We start from the raw sequence: 25,601 nt of genomic DNA, 5'->3' as shown, positions 1-25,601 counted from the left end.
TCATTGTTGTAGATTGACCTCCTCGCACACCTCCCGGATTTGTTTTATAACCTTTACAGGAAATGCTTGAGGATGAGTCACATGACTCCTAACTTTAGTTTTCCACTTGTGTTCACGCAGATTAAATGATTTTGCTCTTCTGTGGATGGATATCCTCTTAGGAACTTTGCAGAATTGTGAATCAGGTGACTGATCATCTTTCCCCCACATTTTCCGGGCTCCAGACAGACAGACTTGTATTCCCCTTAAGAGAAAATAAAAAGCCAGCACTTCCATTTTCTGGACTCTTAAGTTAAAGAGTCCTCGCGTGAAAGGCTGTTGCAAATACCTACAGAAATCAATCTCTATGAATCCGCTGTCTGTCCATCTCAGATGAATCTCACTAGCAAGAATTAGTGTGGTTCTGGTGTTTTTGTTTTTCTTTTTACTTCGGTCACAAAAATGCTTTATGGCAAATACCTAATTGGAGGGAAATTGAATTGTGTAATACCAGAATAGAAAAGCCAGGGCAGTGCTTGCTCTTTTTGGGTGGGTCCATAGCAACAAGGAAGTGTGGGGCTGCCTGCACCCTAGGGTGGCCGAGGAGCTGGTGCTCATCTGAGCTGGGGAGGACGGTGTGCGTGGAGGAAGCCTGACCCCGTGCAGCCACTTGCAGTGTGTCAGAAAGAACACTTGTCAGAAGTCTTCAAAACCGTGGCTGTTTGTAATGTGTGAAATTGAACTTCTGACCCTGTTTGCTTGATGGTGGCTTGTGGTTTTGCGTGAGAATTGAGGGCTGCTGGGTCCCTGGAGGTGGGAGAAAAGGCAGAGAGCAGCTTCGTGAACAGGGAAATGCCATCCTCCTCCTGTGTGGCTCCTAATCGTGGAGTCGAAACCATCGCCTTAAAAGGAGATGTTTCGACCAAGAAATGGAAAATTGGAGAGACAAACTCTGCACACCTTAGCTGTTTATAATTCCTTACCTGGAAACTGCCTTGCACATGAGGTGACAGCTACACCTCCTAAGGGGTAGGGAAGAAGAAAATAAACCCTAAAGAATTAGCTGTGGCTCTGTGTGGAGAACACTCTGGAAGAAAAGAAAAAAGTGCCCCCATCCCACGCCCAGTCCTTGCCAGATGCCCCTGTTTGGTTCTGGGCCTTCCTTGCCATTGAGGTGCCCTTCTCCTGAAATGACCCAAATGCTGTGTTTGGCAACAAGAGGCTGGGACTTTATCTAAATGCATTTTTTCAGCTTGTGAACTTTCATTCTTTGCCAAGAAGCCTGAGCTCCTGGTTAATGATCTTTAATGTAAATGATCCTATGCCGTGATTAACGTTTAGCTTGGTTAGTACCACACAGGCTGAACTCCCTGGTCCTCCCCTGTGGTTTATTCTCTGCCAGCCATCTGCCCACCTGTAGAAACTGGGCACAGCCAGTTCTCTCGTTATGTGTGCTCTTTCCCTGGGGGTGGCTGGCTGGCAGGGGGGTGGTGGGGTGTGCAGATTTGGTGTGAGCCAGATGGGGTGGAAGCAGAGATACTCAGTGGAAGGCAGCAGCTGCAGAGGGCTCCTGAAACCCAGAGATCCATCTAGAGAGCCCTGGTGCTGAGCCTGCTTCCTTTCTTTCTTTCTTTTTTTTTTTTTGAGCCTGTGTTCGAGAGGGCTGCTCACACTCTCCTTCGGGTGGTGGTGATGATGTTGGGTGAGCAACATCTCCCAGTCCAGGAGCCGATGGCCTGGGTCTCTAAGCCACTGTGGCAACCACCTGCTCTCCTCACCTTCTTTCCAAAAGGACATCAGTGGACTTCCCCTCCTGAAGGGTAGAGGCCTTGGCATGGCCTTGCGGCCAGAGGCTGGATAGAGTTAACTGTTGTCTCCTGACCTAAATACATTGTGCTGGTGAGTTGTACACGTTCACATTGTACACCAAGGAGAAGATAAGGAATAGCTCCATGACCACAGAAATGAGGGATGTGTTGATGGTTTTTAAGAAACGGCTTTCACAACCAGTAATTAAAAAAAAAAAAAAAAAAAAGCCAGTGGCAACCAAACCCGTAGTCTCTAAAGAACTTACTGGTCCTATTTCACTGTTGATAGAAGTATTTCTCTCCTCTCCACCCCCAAATGAAGCTGAGTGACATGTTGGGAGCCTCGGGACCTTAGCCTGAGGCATTTATGAGGCACACACTTAAATTAGCTCTTTCTTCTTTTCTTGGCCTTAATCTTCTTTTAGGGAATGGGGTCTGTTTTAATCGCTAGTGGCAAAATGACCCTCGGGCGGCGTGCCCATGGTCCTCTGAGGTGGAATGTGGGTAGGTTGGGTGGCACCCAGTGGTCATGAGTTGTCCGTTTTGGCTTCTTTCCCAGACCAAGTGCTTTGTGCTTGGTCGGTTCGGCTGTTGCGTGTAGAATCTGATGTTTACTTTAGAATCCGGGGATGGAACGGATTAAGAATGATTTCTAACCCCAATTCCTTGTTTCTGGGGAATTATCAAGTCTATATGTTGTATTTATTTCTTGTTTTAAAAAGTACTAACTCAATAGTGGAAGGAAAACCTTAACTTTGCCTCTTCAGTCATTCATGGTGATAATGTTTTCTGAGACAATATGGGTAGAGATACGGACTGGGTAAAGGATTTTTTAAAATGTTATTTAATCTCTCTTGAAATCATATTGTATTTATTTATAGATCTCATGAATTCGTTTAAGGCAGAGGTTCTCAACCAGGGACAGTTTTATCTCCTCCCTCCCAGGGGGCATTTGGCAATGTCTGGAGACATTTTTGACTGTCTTTTAGTGGGAACAGGCCAGGGATGCTGCTTGGCCTTTCACAGTGCACCGGATGACCCTCCACCATGAAGAAGTGTCTAACCAAAGTGTCAGTAGTTCTGACAGAATCCTTGCTATAAATACAGGACATACAAAATTTAAAATGTCACCAAAAATCTGAAATCTCTGGGTAGCCTCTCCATGAAGGAGTTAAAGGTAGTTTTTTGTTTGTTGTTGTTTTGCAAAAGTGCTCAATGGGGCCTGGTCGAATTAACAAATTAATGGAGCATGTGGTTTATATAACAGAGCTTCGAGAGAGTAAAATGTCTCTTAAGTTCAGATTACGGGCAAAGGCTCTTATTTGAACGTAGTTTATCTAGTAGTGACTAGTTTGCTAAGCACCATCGGCCTGAGCGGAGGATTCCTGATTCCTGTTCACCTGTCAGGAGAAGCTCCCCGTGTGTGGAATTGCACCTTGGCAGCTGGTGGGGAGACCTGGTTGTGTGCCTGCCTCAGAGGCCTTCCGTGACCCAGACAGGGGCAGGTGGCTCTCTTGCTAACCCCACTGTGCTGTTGGCAACCAAAATGAGAAGAAATTGTTGAATTTTCAACACAGAAGGGGATTAAAAAAAAAAAAAAGATTTTGTTTATTTATCCATGAGAGGGACAGAGAGAGGCAGAGACCTAGGCAGAGGGAAAAGCAGGCTCCCCGAAAGGAGCCCAATGCAGGACTCCATCCCGGGACCCCAGGATCATGACCTGAGCCAAAGGCAGACGCTCAACCGCTGAGCCACCCAGGCACCCCAGGAGGGGATTTCAGAATCCATTTAATCTAATACCTTCTCCTTTGAGACCAACTCAAGCCCAGAAATGTGGGCTTTCCTTTTCTAATAATTCTGACGTGGTTTCTTCCCTCCCTGTTTCAGTTCTTAGGGCAGTTTGTGCCGAAGCACTTAATGCATTCACCTCCAGTTAATCCTGTGCTCACCTCCCCCACATGAGCTGTCATCCTGCCTTGCTCTCTGAAATCTTTCAGGTTAACTTTCTATCCTTTTTTCCTTCCGACTTCTTCATTGGATCGAATTAACTTTGGGGATGGGGCAGTGGCTGACATGCCTTTGGGGCCCGGCAGTCCCCACAGGAGCATTTTGTATTTTTCTGACTCCAGGAGTTGGCCTGAGTTAATGATACAAAAGCCTAGCATGACTGGTCCAGCCTTGGTATCTGAACCTGACTTCCACATTGGTGTTCCTGATACCATAACTCACTTTTCACACCTGGAAATTCATTGCCTATTCGACAGGTTCTTTAAGAGGATGGTCACTGGAGCTCTAGATCAAGGTTGGTCTGTGGAAGAGCTGATTCTTGATGACGTTTCATCCAATATTTGCATTTCTCTGCCCCTGAGAAGAATCGTTTTAGTCCTTTATGCTTGTATTTATCATATTTGCTGAAATAACCTTCCCGGGCAGTGAATTTGAAATTGTGGGAAGATCAAAATTGCATCCTGGAACAGGGAAAGGACGTTAGGGGACAAACAGGAAGTCTGGATAAAGCAGGGATTTCAGTTAATGATAATGTATCAACCTTGATTCATTAATTGTAACAAATGTACCAAACTAATGTAAAATTTAATAATGGGGGAAACCAGATTATGTGGTATATGGGCGCTCCCTGTACTATCTCTGGGATAATTCTGTAAGTCTAAGCTGTTCTCTTAAAAGGCTCTAATTTTTTTTTTTTTAACTACCATTTTATTAAAGGACATGGTAGTAAACGTTAGTGATTTTTTTTTCTTCTTTGGAATAGGCTGCCGCAGAGCTGAATTCCTTGTTCACCTCTCAGCTCTCTGCTCAGGATAGCCATGAAGTACCTCTTTCCAAAATGCACCCAAATCGGTTTGAGCAATTTCAAGCCATGTTACGTGATGTTAATTGCCTGCCATCGCACTGACTCATTTCTAGGTGGTATATTTAAAAGACCAGACAGAAATTTCAGGTTGAAAAGTTACATCAACAGAAAGTGTATTTGTAGGTGCCAATTGAAACACTGTCGGCTGGGAATGCTACCAGCAATGTGCTAGTTGGACAATGGGACGTGTCCCTTTTTTTGCTGGGCCTCCAAAGGCATCTGGGTGACAGATGTCACTGTGCAGCCTGGTGTAATTCAATGCCTCTGAAACTGGAATAAGGAACGGTGGTTCCTGCGTTCATAAAGATACAAAATATACATGGGGGCCTATTTGATAAGCCACTAAAAGTGTCAAACATGTATATATTCGGTCGGGAATGAAAATCGGCATGCATATTTTAAAGTTGGACCTGCAGACTTGCAGTTGCTGGTGGTGCCCTGAGGCTCCTGGCCCCCACCACCCTCCTCTGCTGGTGTGGGTACTGGATGTGAAACCAAGGGACCTGGACAGAGGAGAGCTTGGGATTGAACCAGTTTGAGCCAATTACCTTAGTTTAGCAGTACGCTAGTCATCAGAAATTTTGTTGTGAAAACAGAATGAGGTCATACAAAATGTATTTGAATACGGTAAAGTCTGTACAGATGTGGAATATGTTACGTTGTAGTAGGGGTCAGCCAACCATCCCTTCTCCCCTTGCCTACCTGCATGGTACATTTTATATGAAGAACCTTGGCATTCACCTTGGACTAAGGTCAGCTTTGCTGCCCAGCTGTGTGCTTTCTTGCATTCTCCCCTGGTGTGCATGTGTGTTAACATTAAAGGTTACTTGAAGGGTCGATTTTAAAAAAATTATTCAAGTGTGTACAAAAACAAGAGGAAATGGCATGATGGCCAACAGCATCATGAAATCCCATCACCCAGCTTACGCAGTTACTAGCATTTTGCCACTTACTGCTATTGGATACAGTTTAATGTTTCTTTACAATTCTTTTTACCTTGGGGTATATCCCATTAGGGATGTACAATAAAAACAGATTTTAAAGTCAAGTGAGATGATGTTTCTGTATATGATTACAGCGCCAACTTGATATATTGTTAGTTTTTGTTCCTTTGTTTTTTCACAATTTTCTTACTATCAGTATATAGAGAATTTCCTCACATATTTTTACATCTGTGCGGTACACCCCAATATGAATGTATTAGAATTTATTCAGTTAATCCCCTACTGATGGACATTAGGGTTATTCCCAGACTTGTCCATTGTTTTTCAGTAGATAGCCTTGTGCACACATCATTTTGTATTTTTGTCTAGGCATTCCAGTGGGGATAAAGGGATAAGATGAAAGAGGCAAGTAAATTCTTCCAGTCTTGTCTGGGTAGAAGTACAACCGCTTGGGAAGCTCACATTCCCTCAAGCTCTGGTCTCCTCTTCAACACCTGACTTAGGAGGTGTAGCTCTTCAGACTATCAGCCTCCCCTTCTGCCCCAGGTTTTTAAAGCTGGAAAGATACCTTAGAGATGGGCTCGTTCTTCTGGTGTTAACAGATGAGGGGCTGGAGACCCGGGAAGTGAGAGGAGAGCATGAGCCCAGCTCCCCTGTGCCCTGCCCAGCAGTGAGTTGATGGCCTTTCTGTTAAACTCTTGCTCTGCCCACCACTAGCCAGGCGGTATGGTCCGTGGACCAGCAGCATCACCTGGGCGCTTGTTAGATGTATGGAATCTTGGACGCTGCCCAGATGTGTACTGAGTCCGTCTGCTTCTTGCTGGGCTACCAGGTAACTCATGCACAGTCCAATTTGGGGGTGCTGGTCTGGTGGCCTACTTCAGGAGGGGACACAGCTGTGTTTTATCAACAGTGACAGTGCAGGCTCCTTCTCAGCAAATAGGTCCTGCTCCACGCCAGCCTTTCTCAGCCTTTCTCACAGGGGGTGAGAATTAGTCTCCAGGGCTAAGGTCCTTTCTGGGTGGTGCTGCCCTCTACATTTCCTTCATGCACAGCCTTCATCCTTCTGGATTTCTCTCTTACATCATGTGTCACATGTTGGGCAAGGACCTTTGCTTTTATTTCATGACTCTGTGCGAATTGGGGTGTTTTAATTTTTTAAGTTTATTGCGCATTTAAAAAAAATCAATGTTAAGGGCTTTAAAAAGCTTGCTAGTGGTGGTGCGTACCACCATGGAAGAGCTCCCTCCTCATCATCGTCATAGTCATCATCATTTGCATTATTATTATTATTGGTTTCTTTGCTGCTGCTGTGGAGTGTGTGTGTGTGTGTGTGTAACTGATAATATTAGGCCTCAATGCATACTTTAAATAAAAACCTAATTGGAAATTACTCCTTAAATTATCCACAAACTGAATTGGCAGCTAAAGTGACTACATTTTGAAATCGTTAGCATAATAAAAATAAAATCTTTTACTGCTGGATTCAGGGTTCCCAGTGTCTCTTACAGTTCAGTGCTGGAAGGTCAGTTTCTGGAAAGTGGAAGTGATGGTCTAGGTGCAGTGCTGAGGTTTAGACCATTGGAGGAAAGACTTTTGTTTAACATGGGGTGTTGGTAAATGTACAAGAATAAGAAGTTTTCTTTTAAAGGCAGCTTTTTATACTAAGAAAGCAGATGATCTTTTTTTTTTTTTTTTTGTAAACTATGTTAGCTGTACCCAAATTAGTGTGTGTTAAAATAACTATGACTGGTAAAAAACATTTTTCAAATTCTTTTTACTTTTTATATAATTACATGAAATTCTCCTTTTGGTAGTTGATCTCTCAGATAAATTAAGTCCTGCCAGACTGTCTGAGAAGACACATAGTGAATCAGACCCTAAAAACTTGTTGCATTTGAAAAATAACAACTATGTACTGCAATTTATAAGGGCGTAATTGATTAAAGAATTTTTTTCCAGTACTTTAAAATTTGTACTAGGAAATCTTAGCCTGGTTTAAGTGAATCCAGTTCAAATCAGCTGCTGTGAAAAAGCCATTGTTTCTAGCCGCAGAAAGTAACCAGAAGGACTCTAAATAAAAATTCAGCCTTTTTTGAATTGGAAGTCTGAATTGACCTTATTATGAGATTTGTCATGGCATCCCTCTGCACATTACTTTTTAGGCACTCATACATTTGCAAAATAAGGATGATTTAAGTCTTTACAAATAAGCATTTATTTTGCTTTTGGTGTCTACATGACAAGTGGTTATGTGGAATTCAGAGGATTAAGTTCCCTAAACGTCAAGATGCTCACAGTCTCATAGAAACCTTAAAATTTCCACTGGGCAGGGATCCATGGGGTCGTTCCAGCCAAGAGAATGGGTAGGCATCTGGATAGATAAAAATTACTCTTGGAACTTTACAGATATTTAACGTTATGTTGACTGGTGATGGGTCATGATACTTGGGTATTGCATCTGTTTTTGGTTTTTTTTTTTTTGCATCTGTTTTTGAGCTTTAATTAGTTTTTTTTAACTTAGAATTTCCAAAGCATTTGTAGCAGTATACACCCATTACACAAAAGGTTTCATAAATGTTGTACATCTTTCTGAGAGTCACATGTGTAAGAGGAAGAAGGTGCTAAAACACTGGAAAAAAGGGATCGAATGGCTTGTGAGATGAAATGAAACCGTCCAACTCTGGAATCTGATAATACAATGAAAGAAGAAAAGAAAAAGAAACCATAAAAGGGAAGGAGAGGAACTCAGCATTGTATTGAGCAGAATGTGTGTCAGGTGCAAATATCCAATAGGCTATGAGCGCCTCAACACAAGATTTGAGTTGCAAGCTAACTAATTGATGAACATCACTTGATGGAGAATCACAAGATGTTCTAAGATGTCTTCGTAGTCAATAATATAAAGTCAGTTAGAGGTATCCACATTTATTGTGGCCTATTTTTGTTTCCTGCTATTATATTTAGACCCCTGGTCCTCTTAATGGTAGTGAACTAATGTGGTTTTACGGTCACCAGCTCCGAGCTGGTACTTAAACATCATGGGTCAGTAGGAATGTGAGCAGTAGAGCACTGAGCTAATACCCCTCATAATCTGTTGTGCTCACAAAGGGCCAAAGGACTAACAGAGATGAAAGAAAGATAAATATAGTCACCTGGCAAAAATATTTGGCCTTTCTCAAAATTATGGAAGTTATATTTAGGAGAAATGTTTTTGGTAAAAATACTTGAAAGTTTGTTATATAATCATAAGTAGCTTGGGCTGTTTTGACCGAAGTGAGGGAGGGAGAAGCAGCTGATATTTGGATTTGTCAATTGGGATTTGTCAATTGGGAGAGGGAAACAAGATGATTTAAGTTAATTGGTAGAGAATAAGAATAGAAACCATGTAGGCAGGAGAATCGTGAAATTTCAAGGCTATTCATTAGTCATTAGTTGAAGGCTTATGAGACAAGGTGGAAACCACCAGTAGTTAGGAAAGGAGAGAAAGAGATTGTGACAAAAGGGCCCCTCCCCTTCCACGGTATTCAGGCAGCGGTGGTTCTAGTTCCGCCAGAGACCCCTTCACTCCCTTTTCTACCTGCTTTGCTGCTGCCAAGCTGAACTGCCCAGGACCCCTGGATGTTTGATGCTCTCCTCCCTGGCCATTCTCCAAGCTGTAGCCCTGGTGAGGGGGTGTGGGGAGGGGAGGGAGAGGGGGAGGCCAGGGGGATGCACAGAGCACCCTGCTTACCTGGTGAGGTTGTGCCCAGACAGCAGCCTCCCTACCAGGAGGCCTCCCTCGGACCTCCTAGTCCTTATGCTGCAGTAAGGCGGCTCTGCGACCCACTCGGGTTGCTCCCCATGTGTGGAGCGCAGGACTCTCCCAGACTTCCAGCCTGTGTGCAGGCCAATCATCATCACGGCAGGTCTCCCCCTGGAAGACCCCCAGGTGCCGCTGCCTCCTCCAGCCTGAGGTCTGGCATTCTGGCTGAAATCTGTGGGAGAAACCACAAGTGGAGAGAGACAGAAGATGGGAGGCAAGGGGAGCGATCACACCACTGGAGCCACGGCACAGTGACTGGCAAGGCCAGGTGGCCATGTGACTGGGGTCCCGGTGGGTTCCACGACCCATGTGACCTGCATCCCCACCTGGGCACTCCTTCCCGGCACGGCAGCGTGATGGGAAGTGGGGGTGATGTGCAAATACTGGCCCCCCACCCCTCCTTACACAGGAAGAAGCCTCTTTGGGGCACCAGCGGGCCTCCTGGCCTTTGCCTGATGAAGCCCGCCTCCCTCCTTCCTCTTTGAGCCTTAGCTTGTAGTCGTTTGCTAGGAATGAGAAGAGTTAGACAAATTTCCACCAGCAAGTGAGATAAATGATAAAATGAGAATCTTTGGCCCCATCAGTTTTTTTTTTTTTAAGACTTTATTTGAGAGAGTGAGCAGGGGCAGAGGGAGAAGGAGACTCCCGGCTGAGCAGGGAAGGGGGGCCCACCTCCTAGATCTCCATCCCAGGACCCTGGGATCACGACCCAAGACAAAGGCAGTCACCTAACCGACTGAGCTACCCAGATGCCCTAAAACCCCCAACCAGATGATTTATTTTCTTTTTTCTTTTTTAAAGATTTTATTTATTTATTCATGACAGACACACAGAGAGAGGCAGAGACACAGGCATAGGGAGAAGCAGGCTCCATGCAGGGAGCCCGACGTGGGACTCGATCCCGGGTCTCCAGGATCAGGCCCTGGGCTGAAGGCGGCACCAAACTGCTGGGCCATCAGGGCTGCCCCAGATGATTTCTTAACCACAACAAGTAGCTGCTTGCCACTGAACCTTGGAAACAAATTATTTAATTTTGACAGATGAAAAGCCATGCATGAGGGGAAAAAACCCAGCAAACCAAATACCCCTTAGTAAAGATTTTTCTGGGAAATTGGGAACAATTTGTTTATAAGTACTGGGCCTTGAATATGAACTGGGACTCCTAGGTCTGGAGTAGTAACTCTCCCCTGAAGAAGGGAATCAGGCAGTGAGGTGATATACATGCATGCCAGGTGTAGGGGACATGGTCTCCAGGACTGTTTTTTCTGGGGAAGTAGGAACTTTGGAAGGTACTCGGGTTGCCAGTCTAGTGCAGAACCAGCCGGGAGATTCTAAGGGACCTGAGAGCTCGGGCCTCTGAATCTTAATCCACTTTCGTAACATCTCTATGACTTAGTAGCAGCAGTGCCCGTGCCCACCTTCCAGTAATGTTCTTGGGGTGCACTCACACACATGACCCTCTGCACCTAGCACATGCACTAGTGTCTGACCTCTGAGTGTTGATCTGCAGGTTACTTAAACAGGATGTTCGTGTAGGGTGCAATTGTGATCCTTGCCTGCAAGCAGTGCTTGTAACCCAAAGAGAAGGGGGATGTATTTTGTCAGTGGTTTAGAGACCTTTGAGAACATGAAATGGCTCCTACCACTGAATGATTCCTGTTTACTAATAGGAATGGGTTTACTAATGGGGGTTTACTAATAACCTCTTACTTACTGGGATCACTGGGGAAAACATTCAGTAACAGTAAAAAGTTAAATGTAGAAAATGTTCATTTCTTTTTGGTTTCGGAAAGGACTGAGGGTAGCAACCCAACTGGAAGTATGTGCTTTAACCCACAGATAAATTATTAGCACGTCGGTTGTTTACACATGAGTCAGAGCTTCTAAAATTTGTTCCCATAAGTAGGTTGAGCCTCCTTCTCTGCCTGTTGTCATAGGGTCTAAAAATGGAAACCTGAGTCCAGACCTTTCCAGATCATAAAAATAATTCTGAATTAGTAGAGCATAAATGAATATGATTTTATCTGAGTGTCATCTTCAATTTCCCCAGGCCAGGTTGGGACCTTGTAAGTCTTCTAAAGTTCCCTGTAGTGAGGATGCCGGAAATAGCTTTGCTTCTGGCCTCAGATACTTTTCTAATTAGGTCAGAGCCACTCATCCTGGGATATGCAGACCCTCTTTCTGCCCCTCGGCATCAATTTTTAGGAGTTGCTGTCTGAAGCAATCACACAGACGAGGTTGCTTCTTGTATGGCACATTGCTGAACCTGGAAACGGAGTGGGTTCTGGATGATGAGTTCTTCTGATTACCTGGGAAGGTTTACATCCACCTGTCCCGAAGATGCATCTCAAAGGCATCAGGCCACATTCTTACATTGGTAAGTTTACCATCGTGACCTCTAACAGTCCATTTTTGTTGGTGCAGAATCTGTGGTGCCCTAGATTTGGAACACTGTTCTGATTACAGATAGAAGTTTTACTATTAGGCTTGAATGTATACTGACTGTGCCATTTATTCTGGTGGTGATATTTTTTTAACCTACATATGAATCCAGTCACTTTTCCCGAATGTGTGACACGCGAGGTGAAAACCTGACAACGCAATAAGATAGAATTTTGTTGAGACTTGGCCTCTACTAAGGAAGTGAAGACTCCTCTTCCTCCTGTCTCTGCTGGTTTATTAATCCTCTGCTCTTAGCATGCCAACTAGTAGATTAGTTCTAATGCTTAATTATATTGTGGCTCTTTAAAATTTCATTTTAGATATTTTTCTTTCTTCTTTATTTTTTAAAAAAAGTATAAGTATTGTAGATTACTTCGAAAGGGAATATCCCCTAGAATAGGAAAGTTACCTTCATTATTAAAGCAGAAGGAAAATGAAGAGATTGAGTATGCATCATAAGAAATTAGAAAAAGAACATCTTAAAAAGCTAGGAAGGAGAAATGAAGAGATACCAGAGATAAAAGTTTAAAATTAATTAAGCAGAAAACCTTAAAGAATAAGTAAACGCAGTAACTAGTTATTTGAAAGGGCCAATAAAATAAACTCTCATCACCCTGAGGAAAAGGGAGAGCAAACATAGGTAATAGGAATGAGGAGAGATACAGGAGGGATTGATAGGCCTTGTAGGAAAGCACTACATGTAGCCCCCTGGCAAAACACATTAGAAAAACACAGGGATGATTTCTTAGTAAGCTACAAATTACCAAAATTGATCCCAGAAGCATGGAAAACTTGGAAAAAAAAAAAAAACAAACCACAATTAATATAGAAGTGATAGGAAAGGTGATTGAAAAAGCCACCAGGGCTCCATGGGTTGCCAGCTGAGTTTAAATCTAACCTTTAAAAAAAAACAGAAAATGTGTTATAGTATTTGGGGATGTAGCAAATCCGAAAAGATTTGAGGTTCATTTTCTAAAACCAGCATAATTTTAATACCTGATACATTTTAAAGAAGAAAAGTACAGACCAATGTTATTTATGAAAGTAAATGGAAAAATGGAAAAATTCAATTCATTAACAGACTCTTGAGTACATCAAAAGGCTAATGCACTATAATCAATAGTTTATTCCTTTGGGGTAAATACCTACTAATGCAGTTGCTGGATCGTGGGGTAGCTCTGTTTTCAACTGTTGGAGGGGCCTCCATGCTGTTTTCCGAGTGCTATACCAGCTTGCATTCCCACCAGCAGTGTGAGAGGGTCCCTCTTCTGTGCATCCTTGCCAACATCTGTCATTTCCCGAGTTGTTCATTCTAGCCATTCTGACTGGTGTGAAGTGGTACCTCATTGTGGTTTTGATTTGTATTTCCCTGATGATGAGTGATGTTGAGCATCTTTTTGTGTGTCTTTTGGCCATTTGTATGTCTTCTTTGGAAAAAAATATCTGTGTGTCTCCGCCCATTTCTTGATTATTCTTTGGGTGTTGAGTTTGATAAATTCTTCATCAAGATCTTGGTTCAAACGTAGGTCTTGGATACTAGCCCTTTAGCTTATGTGTCATTTGCAAATACCTTCTCCCATTCTGTAGGTTGTCTTTTGGTTTTGTTGACTGTTTCCTTTGCCGTGCAAAAGCTTCTTATCTTGATCAAGTCCCAGTGGTTCATTTTTGCCTTTGTTTCCCTTGCCTTTAGAGACGTGTCTAGCAACAACTGGCTGCAGCTGAGGTCACTGAGGTTCCTGCCTGTGTTGGCTTCTAGGATTTTGATGGGTTCCTGTATCTACCTTTAGGACTTTCATCGATTATGAGTTTATCTTTGTGTATGGTGTAAGAGAATGGTCTAGTTTCATTCTTCTGCATGTGGCTGTCCAATTTTCCCAACACCATATATTGAAGAGACTGTCTTTTTTTCCTTTGGATATTCTTTACTGCTCTGTCAAAGTTTAGTGGACCATAGAGTTGAGGGCCCATTTCTGGGTTCTCTATTCTGCTCCATTGATCTGTGTGTCTGTTTTTGTGCCAGTCCCACAGTGTCTTGATGATCACAGCTTTATAGTAGAGCTTGAAGTCCAGCATTGTGATGCCACCACCAGCTTTGGTTTTCTTTTTCAGCTTTCCTTTGGCTATTTGAGGTCTTTTCTGGTTCCACACAACTTTTAGGATTGTTTCTTCCAGCCCTGTGAAAAAAGTTGATGGTACTTTGATAGGGATTGCACTGAATGTGTAGATTGCTCTGGGTAGCATAGACGTTTTAACAATATTTGTTCTTCCAATCCATCAACATGGAACATTTTCCCATTTCTTTGTGTCTTCCTCCATTTCTTTCATCAGTCTTCTATAGTTTTCTGAGTACAGTTCCTTTGCCTCTTTGGTCAGGCTTATTTCTAGGTATCTTATGGTGTTCGGTGCAATTGTAAAGGGCTCAACTCCTTAATTTCTCTTTCTTCTGTCTCATTGTTAGTGTATAGAAATGCAACTGATTCCTCTGCATTGATTTTATATCCTGCCACTTTGCCAAATTCCTGTATGAGTTCTAGCAATTTTGGGGTGGAGGCTTGGGTTTTCCACACAGAGTATCATGTTGTCTGTGAAGAGTGAGAGTTTGACTTCTTCTTTGCCAGTTTGGATTTATTTATTATTTGTTTTTATTTCTTTTATTTCTTTTTGTTGTCTGATTACCGAGGCTAGGACTTCCAGTACTATGTTGAATAACAGTGGTGAGAGTGGACATCCCTGCCATGTTCCTGACCTTAGGGGAAAAGCTCTGTTTTTCCACATAGAGCATGATACTCTCTGTGGACTTTTCATATATAGCTTTTATGATACTGAGGTATGTTCCCTCTATCCCTACACTGTAAGGAGTTTTAATCAAGAAAGGAGGCTGTACTTTGTTACATGCCTTTTTCTTTATCTATTGAGAGGATCCTATGTAGTGATCCGAAGGGGCACCTGCACCCCAATTTTATAGCAGCAATGTCCACAATAGCCAAACTTTGGAAAGAGCCCAGATGTTCACTGACAGATGAATGGATAAAGAAGATGTGGCATATACACACAGTGGACTGTTAGCCATCAACAGATGAAATCTTGCCATTTGCACTGGTGTGGATGGACCTAGAGGATATTATGCTAAGTGAAATAAATCAGAGAAAGACAATTATATGATTTCACTCATGTGGAATTTAAGAAACAAAACAGAGGATCATAGGGAAAGAGAGGGAAAAGTGAAACAAGATGAAATCAGAGAGGGAGACAAACTAAGAAACTCTAAATCATAGAAACACCCTGAGGGTCACTGGAGAGGAGGGTGGGGGGATAGGGTAACTGAGTGATGAAGGTTAAGGCGGGCACATGATGTAATGAAGTACTGGGTGTTATATAAGACTGATGTATCACTGAGCTCTAGCTCTGAAACTAACAATACACTATATGTTAATTAATTGAATTTAAATTTAAAAAATAGTTTATTCCAGTAATAACTAGGGTGACTATTAGAACTTTTATCACCATCATCCGTTATTGTACCTCAACACAGTAGAGGAGAAAAGTTGAAGAGCAGCTTAAGAGAGCCTGAAAACCATATTTGATCAAGTTAAGAAGCCATTCCTAGTATAACACAATCTAAAAAAGCAAAATAGGATTAGAAACAAATTAGTTAAACATAAAAAGGCTATATATTACAATTTAACAAAAACACCTTGATAACAAATGTTTCCTAAAAAGGTAAAATAACTAAAACTATTTGAATTGTAATTAAGAATTTTCCAATGATGTCTGCTTTTACAGTTGTTTATCATTGTCTTAGAGGTTCTACTGAATGTAATAAGACAATGAGGTGTTTGTATGTCTAGAAAACTTAAGAATCCCTTGTTTTAAAAAATGTGTATGTGTGTATGTATATATAAAATCAATAGGAAAAATTGCCAAGGTAACTGGATAAAAAAATAAGTCTAGAAGTGATCCATTTCTGTTTTGAAAATGAGCACCCAGAAATGGAAATCCAAGTACTCCTCTTCTCAATAGCAGAAAATGACCTAGGAAAACATTGAACAAGTATGGGACTTGTATCCTTTTTAGAGATTCTGAAATAGAAACATGCAACACATAAAATTCATGTATTTATTACAGTGCCACTTAGAATTTCCAACACAGTAGGTTTTTCCTTTTTCTTTTTGAACTGAATAATCGTGAAGAGTAAATGCATAATACTTGAGAAGAGCTCAGACAAATACAGAAAAAAACCACTGATCACAATGTGCTGAGAAAGTCTTTGGATCAAATCAATGCGGTATTGACACAGGATAACATAAGTAGTTCAGTGGAACAGAATAGAGAATCCAATGCTATGTTTAAGTAGGAGAGTGGGGATCCCTGGGTGGCGCAGCGGTTTAGCGCCTGCCTTTGGCCCAGGGCGCGATCCTGGAGACCCGGGATCGAATCCAACGTCGGGCTCCCGGTGCATGGAGCCTGCTTCTGTCTCTGCGCCTGTCTCTCTCTCTCTCTCTCTCTCTCTCTCTCTCTCTCTCTCTGTGTGTGTGTGTATCATAAAAAAAAGTAGAAGAGTGTAAGATATAATAAGATGAGTAGTTCCTACTGTTGAGAAAAGAATACATTATTTAATGGGTGGTACTTCCATAACCTTTGTTCATTTTCCTTTGGGTTGTTAATTTTTCATTGCCATGACCATCTCTTTAAGGGGGGAGGGTAGATAAAGATAAATCTATATCTTACATTATAATCAGAAGTAAATCCTAGAAACTGCAAAAACTTACACAAGAAGTTCAAATTTATAAGAAAATGTAAGAAAGCACTAGTAATCATCTTGGAGTGAAGGAGAATTATGAAATTCTTAAGTAGGATTTGATGCCTACAGCTTGACACATCAGGGGAGGGGTGTTTATCTTATGTATGACAGGAAAGGGGTTACTGCCTCTAAGATTAATAACTTACAAATTGGCAGGAAAAACATAACTCCGGGAGGAAAATGGACCAAGAATATGCAATTCATAGAAAGCAAATGCAGACAGCCGGCAAACCTATGAAAAAGAAGTCACATTTGCTGAAGAATGCAGATTAAAACCACAATGAGCCATTACTTCAAACCCATCAGCCTGGTAAAAATAGAGGAGAGTAACACTTGCTAGCAAGATGTGAATTTCTTTGGAAAGCAGACTGGCAATGCATATTAAACTAAAAATTAATATACCTTTCTAAGCAGCCCTTCTCCTGGATATCTGTCTTCTAGAAATAAAAGTGTACACAAAGTCCTATGTATTTGGATGTTTGTTGTACCATCATAGCGGCAAAATATTGAAAATACAAATGCTCATTGCTTGAAAAGTGGCTGACTTATGGGATATTTGTACCATGGCCCAGGATGCAGCCACTACACAGAATTAGAGCTATGTTACTGTTGGCTTGGGGTGGGCGTGGGTTTCTGTGAGAAATTGCTGCATGAGAAGCAAGGTTCAGAAAGTGTATAATACCCAGTTGTGAAGACCAGTTCTCCTTCTATTTGCCCTAGTGCATAAATGGGGGTGGAGGGGCGGCATGGAGAAGCAGATGAAAACTCTGGTTCTCTAAGTTTAGAGAGAGGAGTGGAGGTTGAAATGGATGATGGGAGGGGCGGGGGAGAGAAGGGATTTCCAGGCCGCTGCCGCCTCCTCTCCTGGCTCAAATGTAAAAACCCATCCATGGTTAGGTGTCCACCACGTCCCATATATTTTTTTTTTCCTGTGGAGAGGAACCTGCAGAGCACTATGCTTTAAGTTAAAAACCCTGGTTGCCTTTTTTTTTAGATCTTTCTCACGGCAGCAGTATTTGTTTTGACACGCCGGTGCCCTCTCAGATTTTTTTTGAGAGTATTTCTATATATATTTAAAATTATTTTTCATTCCCAACACCGGTGTTCCCTTGGCATGCGTGTGCCCCTTCTTCTATAGAGCTGTTTTTAACCCCCCCCCCAAATTTGGTGATTCTTCTTTGTCTGCTGGCCTTTAGATTTGTGACTTCTGCTTGCCCTTTCTCATCAGAGCAGCCTGTCGCTGGTAGTTGTCAGGTTGGGGCCACATGGGGCTTGGTGTCCTTGTAGGTGTGGCTACCCTCTGTTCCCCCTGCCCATCTTCTGTCTGGATTTCTTGTCACAGGACCGCGCTGCTTGTACCTGCATGAAAATGGTAGCCACAGGAAGAGCTAGAGGACATGAGGTTTCCTGATTAATCAATCATCCTGATTGTTGCCCCCCCTCAATTCCCCCACCCCAGATATCTCCAGCCCATTGTGTCCTTGGACTCTTGACTTTCTGGTGCCTAGAGAACACTTCCAATCATACAGCAGCTCTCTGCTGCCTACTGGGAGGCTCTGGTTTTGTTCTTCAGCCCACCTGACCCATCCCATTAATGCTCAAGTGACGACAGCCTTCCTGCTTCCCTAGGACTCTTAGGGATGGGATGTTTAGTCTCTGTGGAAGAAGAGTGGTAGAAATGTGCCCTCAGGGGCATCTGAACATAAACTTCTGTTACCTTCTCATCTGTGGAGCAGGGATAATAAATACTCGTGCTTATCTCCAAGGGGTACAGTGAAGAGCAGAGTCAGTGATGCTCTTAGGGCTTAGAATAGCACCTGGCCTGTCATACAGAAAGAGTTCCATAAAAGTTGCTATTTTTAAAAAAATTGAGACCACACCGAATAAACTAGATAGCAACATGCTTTTTCCTCCTAGTTGATATGTCAGGATGTCTTCTGAACCGTGTTTTAAGTGCTCTGTGGTGTTTGTATCTATGTGCAGGTGTTTCTGTAGATAAATTCCTATAATTGACTTACTGGATGAAAGGACATAACTGACACGATGTTCATAGGTCCAAGGGCCTTGCCCTTCCAAGTATCACACTAGTGTCCACCCAATGGTTGATGAGATGTCAGGTTTTCCCGTGGTGAGCATTACTTCATATCATCCATCTTTTAGTCTTGGCAATTAGGAAGGATGTAAAAGTGTCTCGTTTCCTATCTTTAATCAGTGAAGTTAAATGTCTCTTCATGTATCTCCTTTTCTTCTTTTAGCAAGTGCTAATTTGCATCCTTTGTTCATTTTCCTTTGGGTTGTTAATTTTTCATTGATTGGTAAGAGTCCTTGGTAATAGGATTTGTCTTGTTTGATTTTTTTTTGTATATTTTGTAGAGAAGCTTGTAATTTTAACCTTGAGCTTTTGAATGTCTCTTCTGTGGTGTCTTGGAAAGCTAACAACTATGTTTAGCGTTTTATCTTTATGGTAAAAATGAGGTTTCCCCCTCCAGTTGTGAAAGCTATGCATATACAATTTTCTAAATCTGAAAAAAAGATGAAAAATTAGAAGGAAAAACAGCTACCAGCAAAAGAAAGGACATCGCTCTCAATATTTTGGTATTTTCCTTTTACTTGCCTTTGGTGGAGAATGTGTATCCATGGACTGGATGTATACGGGATAAAGAGGAGAGTCCAGTTGGGGAAATTTTAGCTTGAACAGCTGGTTGGCTGGTGGCCGCTGAGTTGGGGGAACCAGGTGCAGAACTAGTTTTCTTAGACCTTCAGGAGAAGATGCGAAGATGACAGTTCGAGAGAATGGAACTTCAGGACCAGGTCCGGGCTGCATAGGCCCACCAGAGTCATTGGCATTGACATGGTCTCCACAGCCAAAGGCAGGGGACAGGAGCATGGAGATTGAGGCATTTCTCCTATGTGAAATTGTGTTCAGGATCCTGGGTGACACAGCCATTTCATAAATCAGGGAACTTTCTGTAAGCTGTCAGGTTATAAATGCTTGAGGCTGCCAATCATCAGGTGTTGGCTAGTGCCTCGAGCAGAGTAGAGATTCGCAGTATTATGTTTACAGACTGATGTTTAAAGATTCAAGACACCTTTCCCCTCCTTGATGAGACCATTTTCATTTCAGATATTTTGGCAAAATCCCTAGTGACTGGATATTATTAACCTGTGAAGCATGTAAATCACATGCTGTCTTCTTTTGTAGCTTTGGAAGAAAAAGCTAATCTAGGTTAGGAGGATTTAAGACCTTGTGAGGAAATTCAAGACTTGGTGTCATAATCCCCAAGCCTTGCCTATGTTATGTAAAGTTTTTTTTTTTTTCCTGTGTCATGTCATCCTTGTTCTGTTCACTGTGAGTCCTCCCCCTCCAAGTGTCCTAGTTTCCCCCCTCCCCCCTCCACCTGTAACTGATTTTGAACAAAACAGGGAAACTTGGTTTTTTTCCTGCCTAGTATTTGGATTCTTCATAAGGTTACTCATTCTTTTAAAACAAGTGGTAATGCATTTTAGCAATCAAAAATTTTTTTTCTGGTTGTAAAAAAAATTAGACATTGGGGAAAATATTTATAAAACATAGGTCTACCTGTAATTGAATAACCAGAGAAAGATGAGTGGTTGCCGTTTTATTTTCTTTTTAGTTATATGTGTAAACTGGCTTACTTATATATGTAAATGGAAATAGTTTATTTAGAATAAGTCTATAATATTGCTTGGAATGATGAGCATTTTATGATAACTTGTAATATTATTAGAAAGATGATTTTTGAAGGCTGCAGAGCACATGGTAAATTTACAATGGCTTTTAAGGAAAAAAAAAGTTAAGATGATCTAAGTAATTGGCAAATTCTGCTAAGATAAAAAACCAAAAACAAAATCTCTGAAAAGTCTTTGGAATCCTACTCTGAAGTTCAGGTTTTGTGTTATTAATAAGATCTCGTTATGAATGAAATCAGCCTTTTTCCTTTTGGTTTATATTAACTTAAAATTTGCCTTTTCTATACTTCCTCTGCTTTCCATTGGCACATACTGATCCATTGTGACCCTTGGTGGTATTTCATAAGATCCCACCTCACATCCAATCCCAGTCTTCTAAGTGTAGTAAACAATATTGAGCAATTTTCTTGGTAATATGTCAGAATTGCTGGAAGCCATACAAATACACATTTAATTGTAGGCAATGCAGAATTAAGGCTTGCCATGAATTTTAAACATTATTTTGAAATTTTAATTTGGAGAAAAGGTCCCTAAGGGAGGTAAGTGAGAACAGAAGCAGTCTTGCCTATTGGCAAACTTCTGGGAGGATGCTCCCCCTCCTGCCCCAACCCAATTCACAGGCTTCAAGGCTTCCCTTCCGTCGGGAATTCAGGAAAAGAATCCCTTCCTTTTGGGATAAGTGCATGTTGCCCATACTATGGAACTGAAGTCTCTGTCTTAAGACACCGACGGCTTCCTGTTCATCAGATCCAGAGACCTATACTTGCTCAGCACATTCCTCCTCAACCTTTTTGTCGTCCTTGACTGTCTTATTAGTTCCTGGCTCCTCTTCGTTCCTCTCTGACCACTCCTTTTGTTAGATCTTCTCCAGGAGTCTAAATTAAGATTTTTTTACCTTGGAAATCTCATAGCGTCTGCTGTTGCCTTAGTAGAGATTAAAACTCACAAGCTATAAAAATGTATGCATGTAAATATGTAAAATTTAAAAACTAGACTAGGTTCTATATAGTTTTATAGCCTTTGTTCCTTAACATTCTGTTTTTCCCATGTTGTAAAATATTCTTTGAGGACATGAACGAACAGATAGCTGTAATTTAGTTTCTCTACTGTTGGTCATTTAAGGTTGTGTCTAGTTTTTTAGTTATTGTAATGAATTTATGGGTCTGTCACCTCACCTGACTATATCTCTGATTATTTCCTTAGGGAAGATTCCTTGGAATGGAATTATTAAAGGGGAGAGTGTCTCTAGCCTATTAGACTGTCTATAGGATCTCAGTTTCCTTTTCAGCCATGCCCCCTTTCTTAGGCTTTCCTCATCTTTATTCTGCTGCGGCAGATTCCTTGTTGACAGGTTCCAGTAACCTTAGGTTGCTCTGCCCACTGCTGACCACAGCATATCTGTGGCACCCCGCGTCCACACCCCTTTAGGGACCCCAGTTGCATTCATCCAACCAGCTTCCTTACCTTCTTCCTGGATCCTCCACCATGCAGGTGGGAACCTGTAGTGTCACACATGCTGGGACTGCTCTGAGTTTGTGGGGCAGTCTTCCAACAGACTTCGGAGCTGCCCTTCATCCCTTTTGCTATCTAGCTGTTCCAGACTTTGGTTCTCTTGACGCTCTTGAATCTGTGATTCCCTCACTCCCAACCCATAATCAGGTCTTCTGCTTCTTTGGAAAAAATAAAGCAAGAAATCGCAAAAAAGCAACCGTCAGAGGGAGAAATACTGCCTGTATTTTCCTGTCTACAGGGAAACTCCTGTCCCTAATTCCTGCCTTGTCTACAACAGCATTTGTCATTTATTCTTCTATACCACCTCTATACCCTCTCAGAAGTGGCTCCTCCCACTCCCCATCCCTTCTCTAGGGCCACCAACGCCTCCTCTCTGCACAAAGTCCTCTTCTTTTAACCCAGTGCTTCTCAACTTTGCCTCCCAGGGGACACTCAGCAATGTCTGGAGATGTTTTTAGTTGTCACCCCTGGGGGAGAACTCTGTCTAGTGGAGAGAGACCAGGAATGCTGCTGAATACTCTACAATGCACAGAGCAGCCCCCCATAATGAAGAATTACCTGACTCTGAATGTACCCAGGTTAAAAAACAAAATCCTGTTTTTTTTACTTCCTCTCCGACCTTGGCCACACTCCCTTAGTTCTCTAGCATCTATATCCTTGTCTCTGCACTACAGCTGCTCTGTAGAGCAGTGGATTTCCTTTTTGGGGATATTGGAGAGATTTGATAATTTCAGGCTATCCTCAGTTAATAGTAGAGTGGGGCAGCGATGCTAACACTTCATTAGGACTGACTGGGTTGAATCCCCATCAGCATTTATTCCTAGATGGTGGTGCTGCTCTAGTTGGGTTCCAGTTCCCTCTTTTAGACAGAGGGGCTTGAACTAAGACTTCTAACATTTCCTCTGTTGTTAACAGTTCTTAATTCAGGGCTAAGACTGCCGATTCAGTTGCCGATGGTTTTAGTTGCATTTTAGTGGAGGTTGAGCAGAAGCTGATTTCTGTGGGTCGAGGAGAAAGATGTAGATGGAGATCACTTGGTCAATGAGTTTGACTGTTCATGTAAGCAGGAGAATTGGAATTGGAAAGGTCCTCTGTAGACCTTTTTTGGTCCTTCAGCCAGAATAAGGTTTTCTCTGCGTTATTCAAGGCAGAGCCTCAGTAAACAGGGAGTAGAAATGAAGCGCTTCTTGGCTATGAGAGAATAGTTATTAATCAGAAATCTGAGATCTGTGGGGTTTTTTTTTGTATTCATAGTTATATTTAAGATTGTTTACTTAATGTATTAGCTTGCTAAGGCTACCATAACAAAGTACCAGACCGGGTGGCTTAAACAACAAGTTGATCTCACACTTCAGGGAGCTCAAATTCTAAGAGCAAGGGGTCAGCAGGGTTGGTTGCTTCTGAGGCCCCTCTCCTTGGCTTGCAGATGTCCATCATCTCCCCGTCTCTTCACGTGGTCTTCCCTTTGCTCCTGTCTGTGTCCGTGTTTTCTCTTGCGAGGACACCAGTCATATTGAACTAGAGGCCCGCTCTGAAGGTGCCATTGTGGCTCAGTTACTTCTTTGAAGACCCTGTCTCCAAACATAGTCACGTTCTCAGGACTAAGGGTTAGAACTTCAATGTAAGCAGTTAGGGGACACGATTCTCAGCTCATAACAGTTGAGTAGCATTTGATGGCAAGGATAGGTACTTTTTATCTTTTTTTTCTAAGTTTATTTTCAGTAATCTCTACACCTAACGTGGGGCTTGAACTTGCAACCCTGAGATCAAGAGTCGAGTGTCCCTCCTACTGAGCCAGCTTGCCACCCTGGTGCCTCTTATCTTTAATGGAACGGGCAAATTGCTAAATAACTTATTCAGCTTCTTTATGTGTATTATAGTATATTGTGGTTCTTATTTATTTAACCTTCCAACCAGTGTGTAAATGTGAACCAGCTTAACTTTGTAATTTTAGAGTCAAAGTTGGAGGCGTTGCTCTTACCACCTTGTGTGTCCTCACCTGCCAAATACTAGAAGCTTAGGGCATTTCCCTTGTTGTTTCAAGATTATTATTAAAAATGGTTGCAGTGTTCAGCCGGTCTGAAAGGGGTTATTCAGGGACAGGGTTTCTAGTGGTAACCCCCCGGGGCAGATGTTCTCCAGCAAGCCCTCAGTGATCCCCCAGCCACGAGAGGTCGCTGACTCCCCTGGTCATCTGCCTTGCCCCAGCACTTCCGGGAATCCCAGCCTTTGAGCCCCTGTGGGAACTTGAAAGTCTAGTTTAGAGGTGCTCTGCTGACGTGCCAGGAGGACTTCATGAATGAGCGTGTCACCCAATTTGAGGTTAATGTAGAAAGTTTGCTTTTCCTACAAGGGGGGCACTTCCTATCTCAGCCACACCTGCTGGGCTTGTAGACCTGGGTTTCCATGTGGCTTTGGACGAGAGTAGAGAAGTGGAGCTTAGTGCCCGTCACGAGCCAAAGAAAGAGCACATGTTTTACTTGGTCCCTGGGTGTCCAGTAAATAAAGGGTGGTCAGGGCTGTAAACTGTACCCCTCCAGTGGGACACAGTGCTAACATAGTACCAAGGTGAGCTCTGCTGGCCCTCACTTAATGCTCTGGGTCTATACCAAAGGACACCCAGCTGGTTGATCTGAAAATGAGTTTGCACACCAGGGATTGTGGATTGGTGTATAGGGTGGTGCTATCTCTCCGGTGACACCCGACACCCCCCTGGCGTGTCAATTTTGAATGGTGTTGTAGTTTGCATCATAGTTACCTCTCCTTCGGCCTCTTGCCCCTGCAAGACTTGCAGCTTTTGGGCTGCCTAGCCTGGCCCAGTTGGTGGAGCATACGACTCTCGACTCCCAGGGATGTGAGTTCGAGCCCCACGTTTGGCATAGAGATTAATTAAAAATTAAAAATAAATAAATCTTTAAAAACTAAAAGAACTCTTTTCAGCTTTAGAGGTCCAGCAGGTGTTCTCTAGCTTGCCTGGTGTGTGCGGTCCCCCCAACGGAAACTGGAAAGAGGCCGAGTTCGTTGTGAGGGAGGAGGATAGACCTCTCCTGTCCTCCCACCCCCGTCTTCCCAGGAAACTCAGTTGCAGCTTTAAATACACAAAACAGCGCAGCCCCAGTTATGGTTCTTAACAGCACCAGATGCTCCCGGGTTAGGGTATCGCCCGTGCGCTCCTCTACCAACCCGGGCGAGAAGCCACTTGCAGAGGCCCTGCTGCAGGTAACCAAACGTTAGGGCACCGGGTGGCTGAGGGAGCTAATTGCTGCGCTGGGTGGAGTTACCTAATCCTTACGGTAGGGGTGGAGCTCGACTCCACTCCTTTTCCACCAACAACACTTCTTCTAGCTGTCATTGAAGTGAGTCATCCGTATAAGTAGCGAGCTCCCTGCGTTCCTCCTCAGTGGTGTTGGGACTTCCTGGTGGTCCCCGCGTGCCGGCACAGGTGTGTGCGGGGACAGCTTTCCTGCCCGGGGAAGGAGGAGCCAGGAGCCCCCGGGGTCGTCCAGGTAGAGTCCCAGCCGAGTGACCGCACGGCCGGCCCAACCCCAACCAGACGCTTCCCGGCAGGACAGATGGCTTGTTTTTCATGAGCCTTGAGGACAATTACAGGTAAGAACAAAGACGCCACTGTATGTTTGTTATGTGAACGTGTAACCTCTGTTGGCACAGAGTTTGATTTTGGTGTAGGGCTGGTTGTGTGTGTGTGTGTGTTTTTTTTTTTTTAATA

General features: G+C 42.9%; 1 protein-coding gene across 8 annotated transcripts in view; it reads left to right on the top strand.

The window, feature by feature from the left end:
• Positions 1-25,601, top strand: part of LOC129514443 (E3 ubiquitin-protein ligase NEDD4-like) — a 336,683-nt gene that overhangs the window by 135,001 nt on the left and 176,081 nt on the right. The window contains exon 1 of one of the 8 annotated variants that reach the window (XM_055333009.1): positions 25,245-25,483. The exons of the other annotated variants lie outside the window; for them this stretch is intronic. Coding sequence (XP_055188984.1) covers positions 25,461-25,483 — 23 coding nt within the window. The 5' untranslated portion in view covers positions 25,245-25,460. Of the gene's footprint in view, positions 1-25,244; positions 25,484-25,601 lie in introns of those variants that run through there. 8 annotated transcript variants of the gene reach the window in all.

The sequence above is a fragment of the Nyctereutes procyonoides genome, unplaced genomic scaffold (assembly GCF_905146905.1).
Source record: "Nyctereutes procyonoides isolate TBG_1078 unplaced genomic scaffold, NYPRO_anot_genome, whole genome shotgun sequence".
Lineage (NCBI taxonomy): Eukaryota > Metazoa > Chordata > Mammalia > Carnivora > Canidae > Nyctereutes > Nyctereutes procyonoides.
Note: the sequence above shows the minus strand (reverse complement) of the source record. Positions and strands in the feature narration are given on the sequence as shown.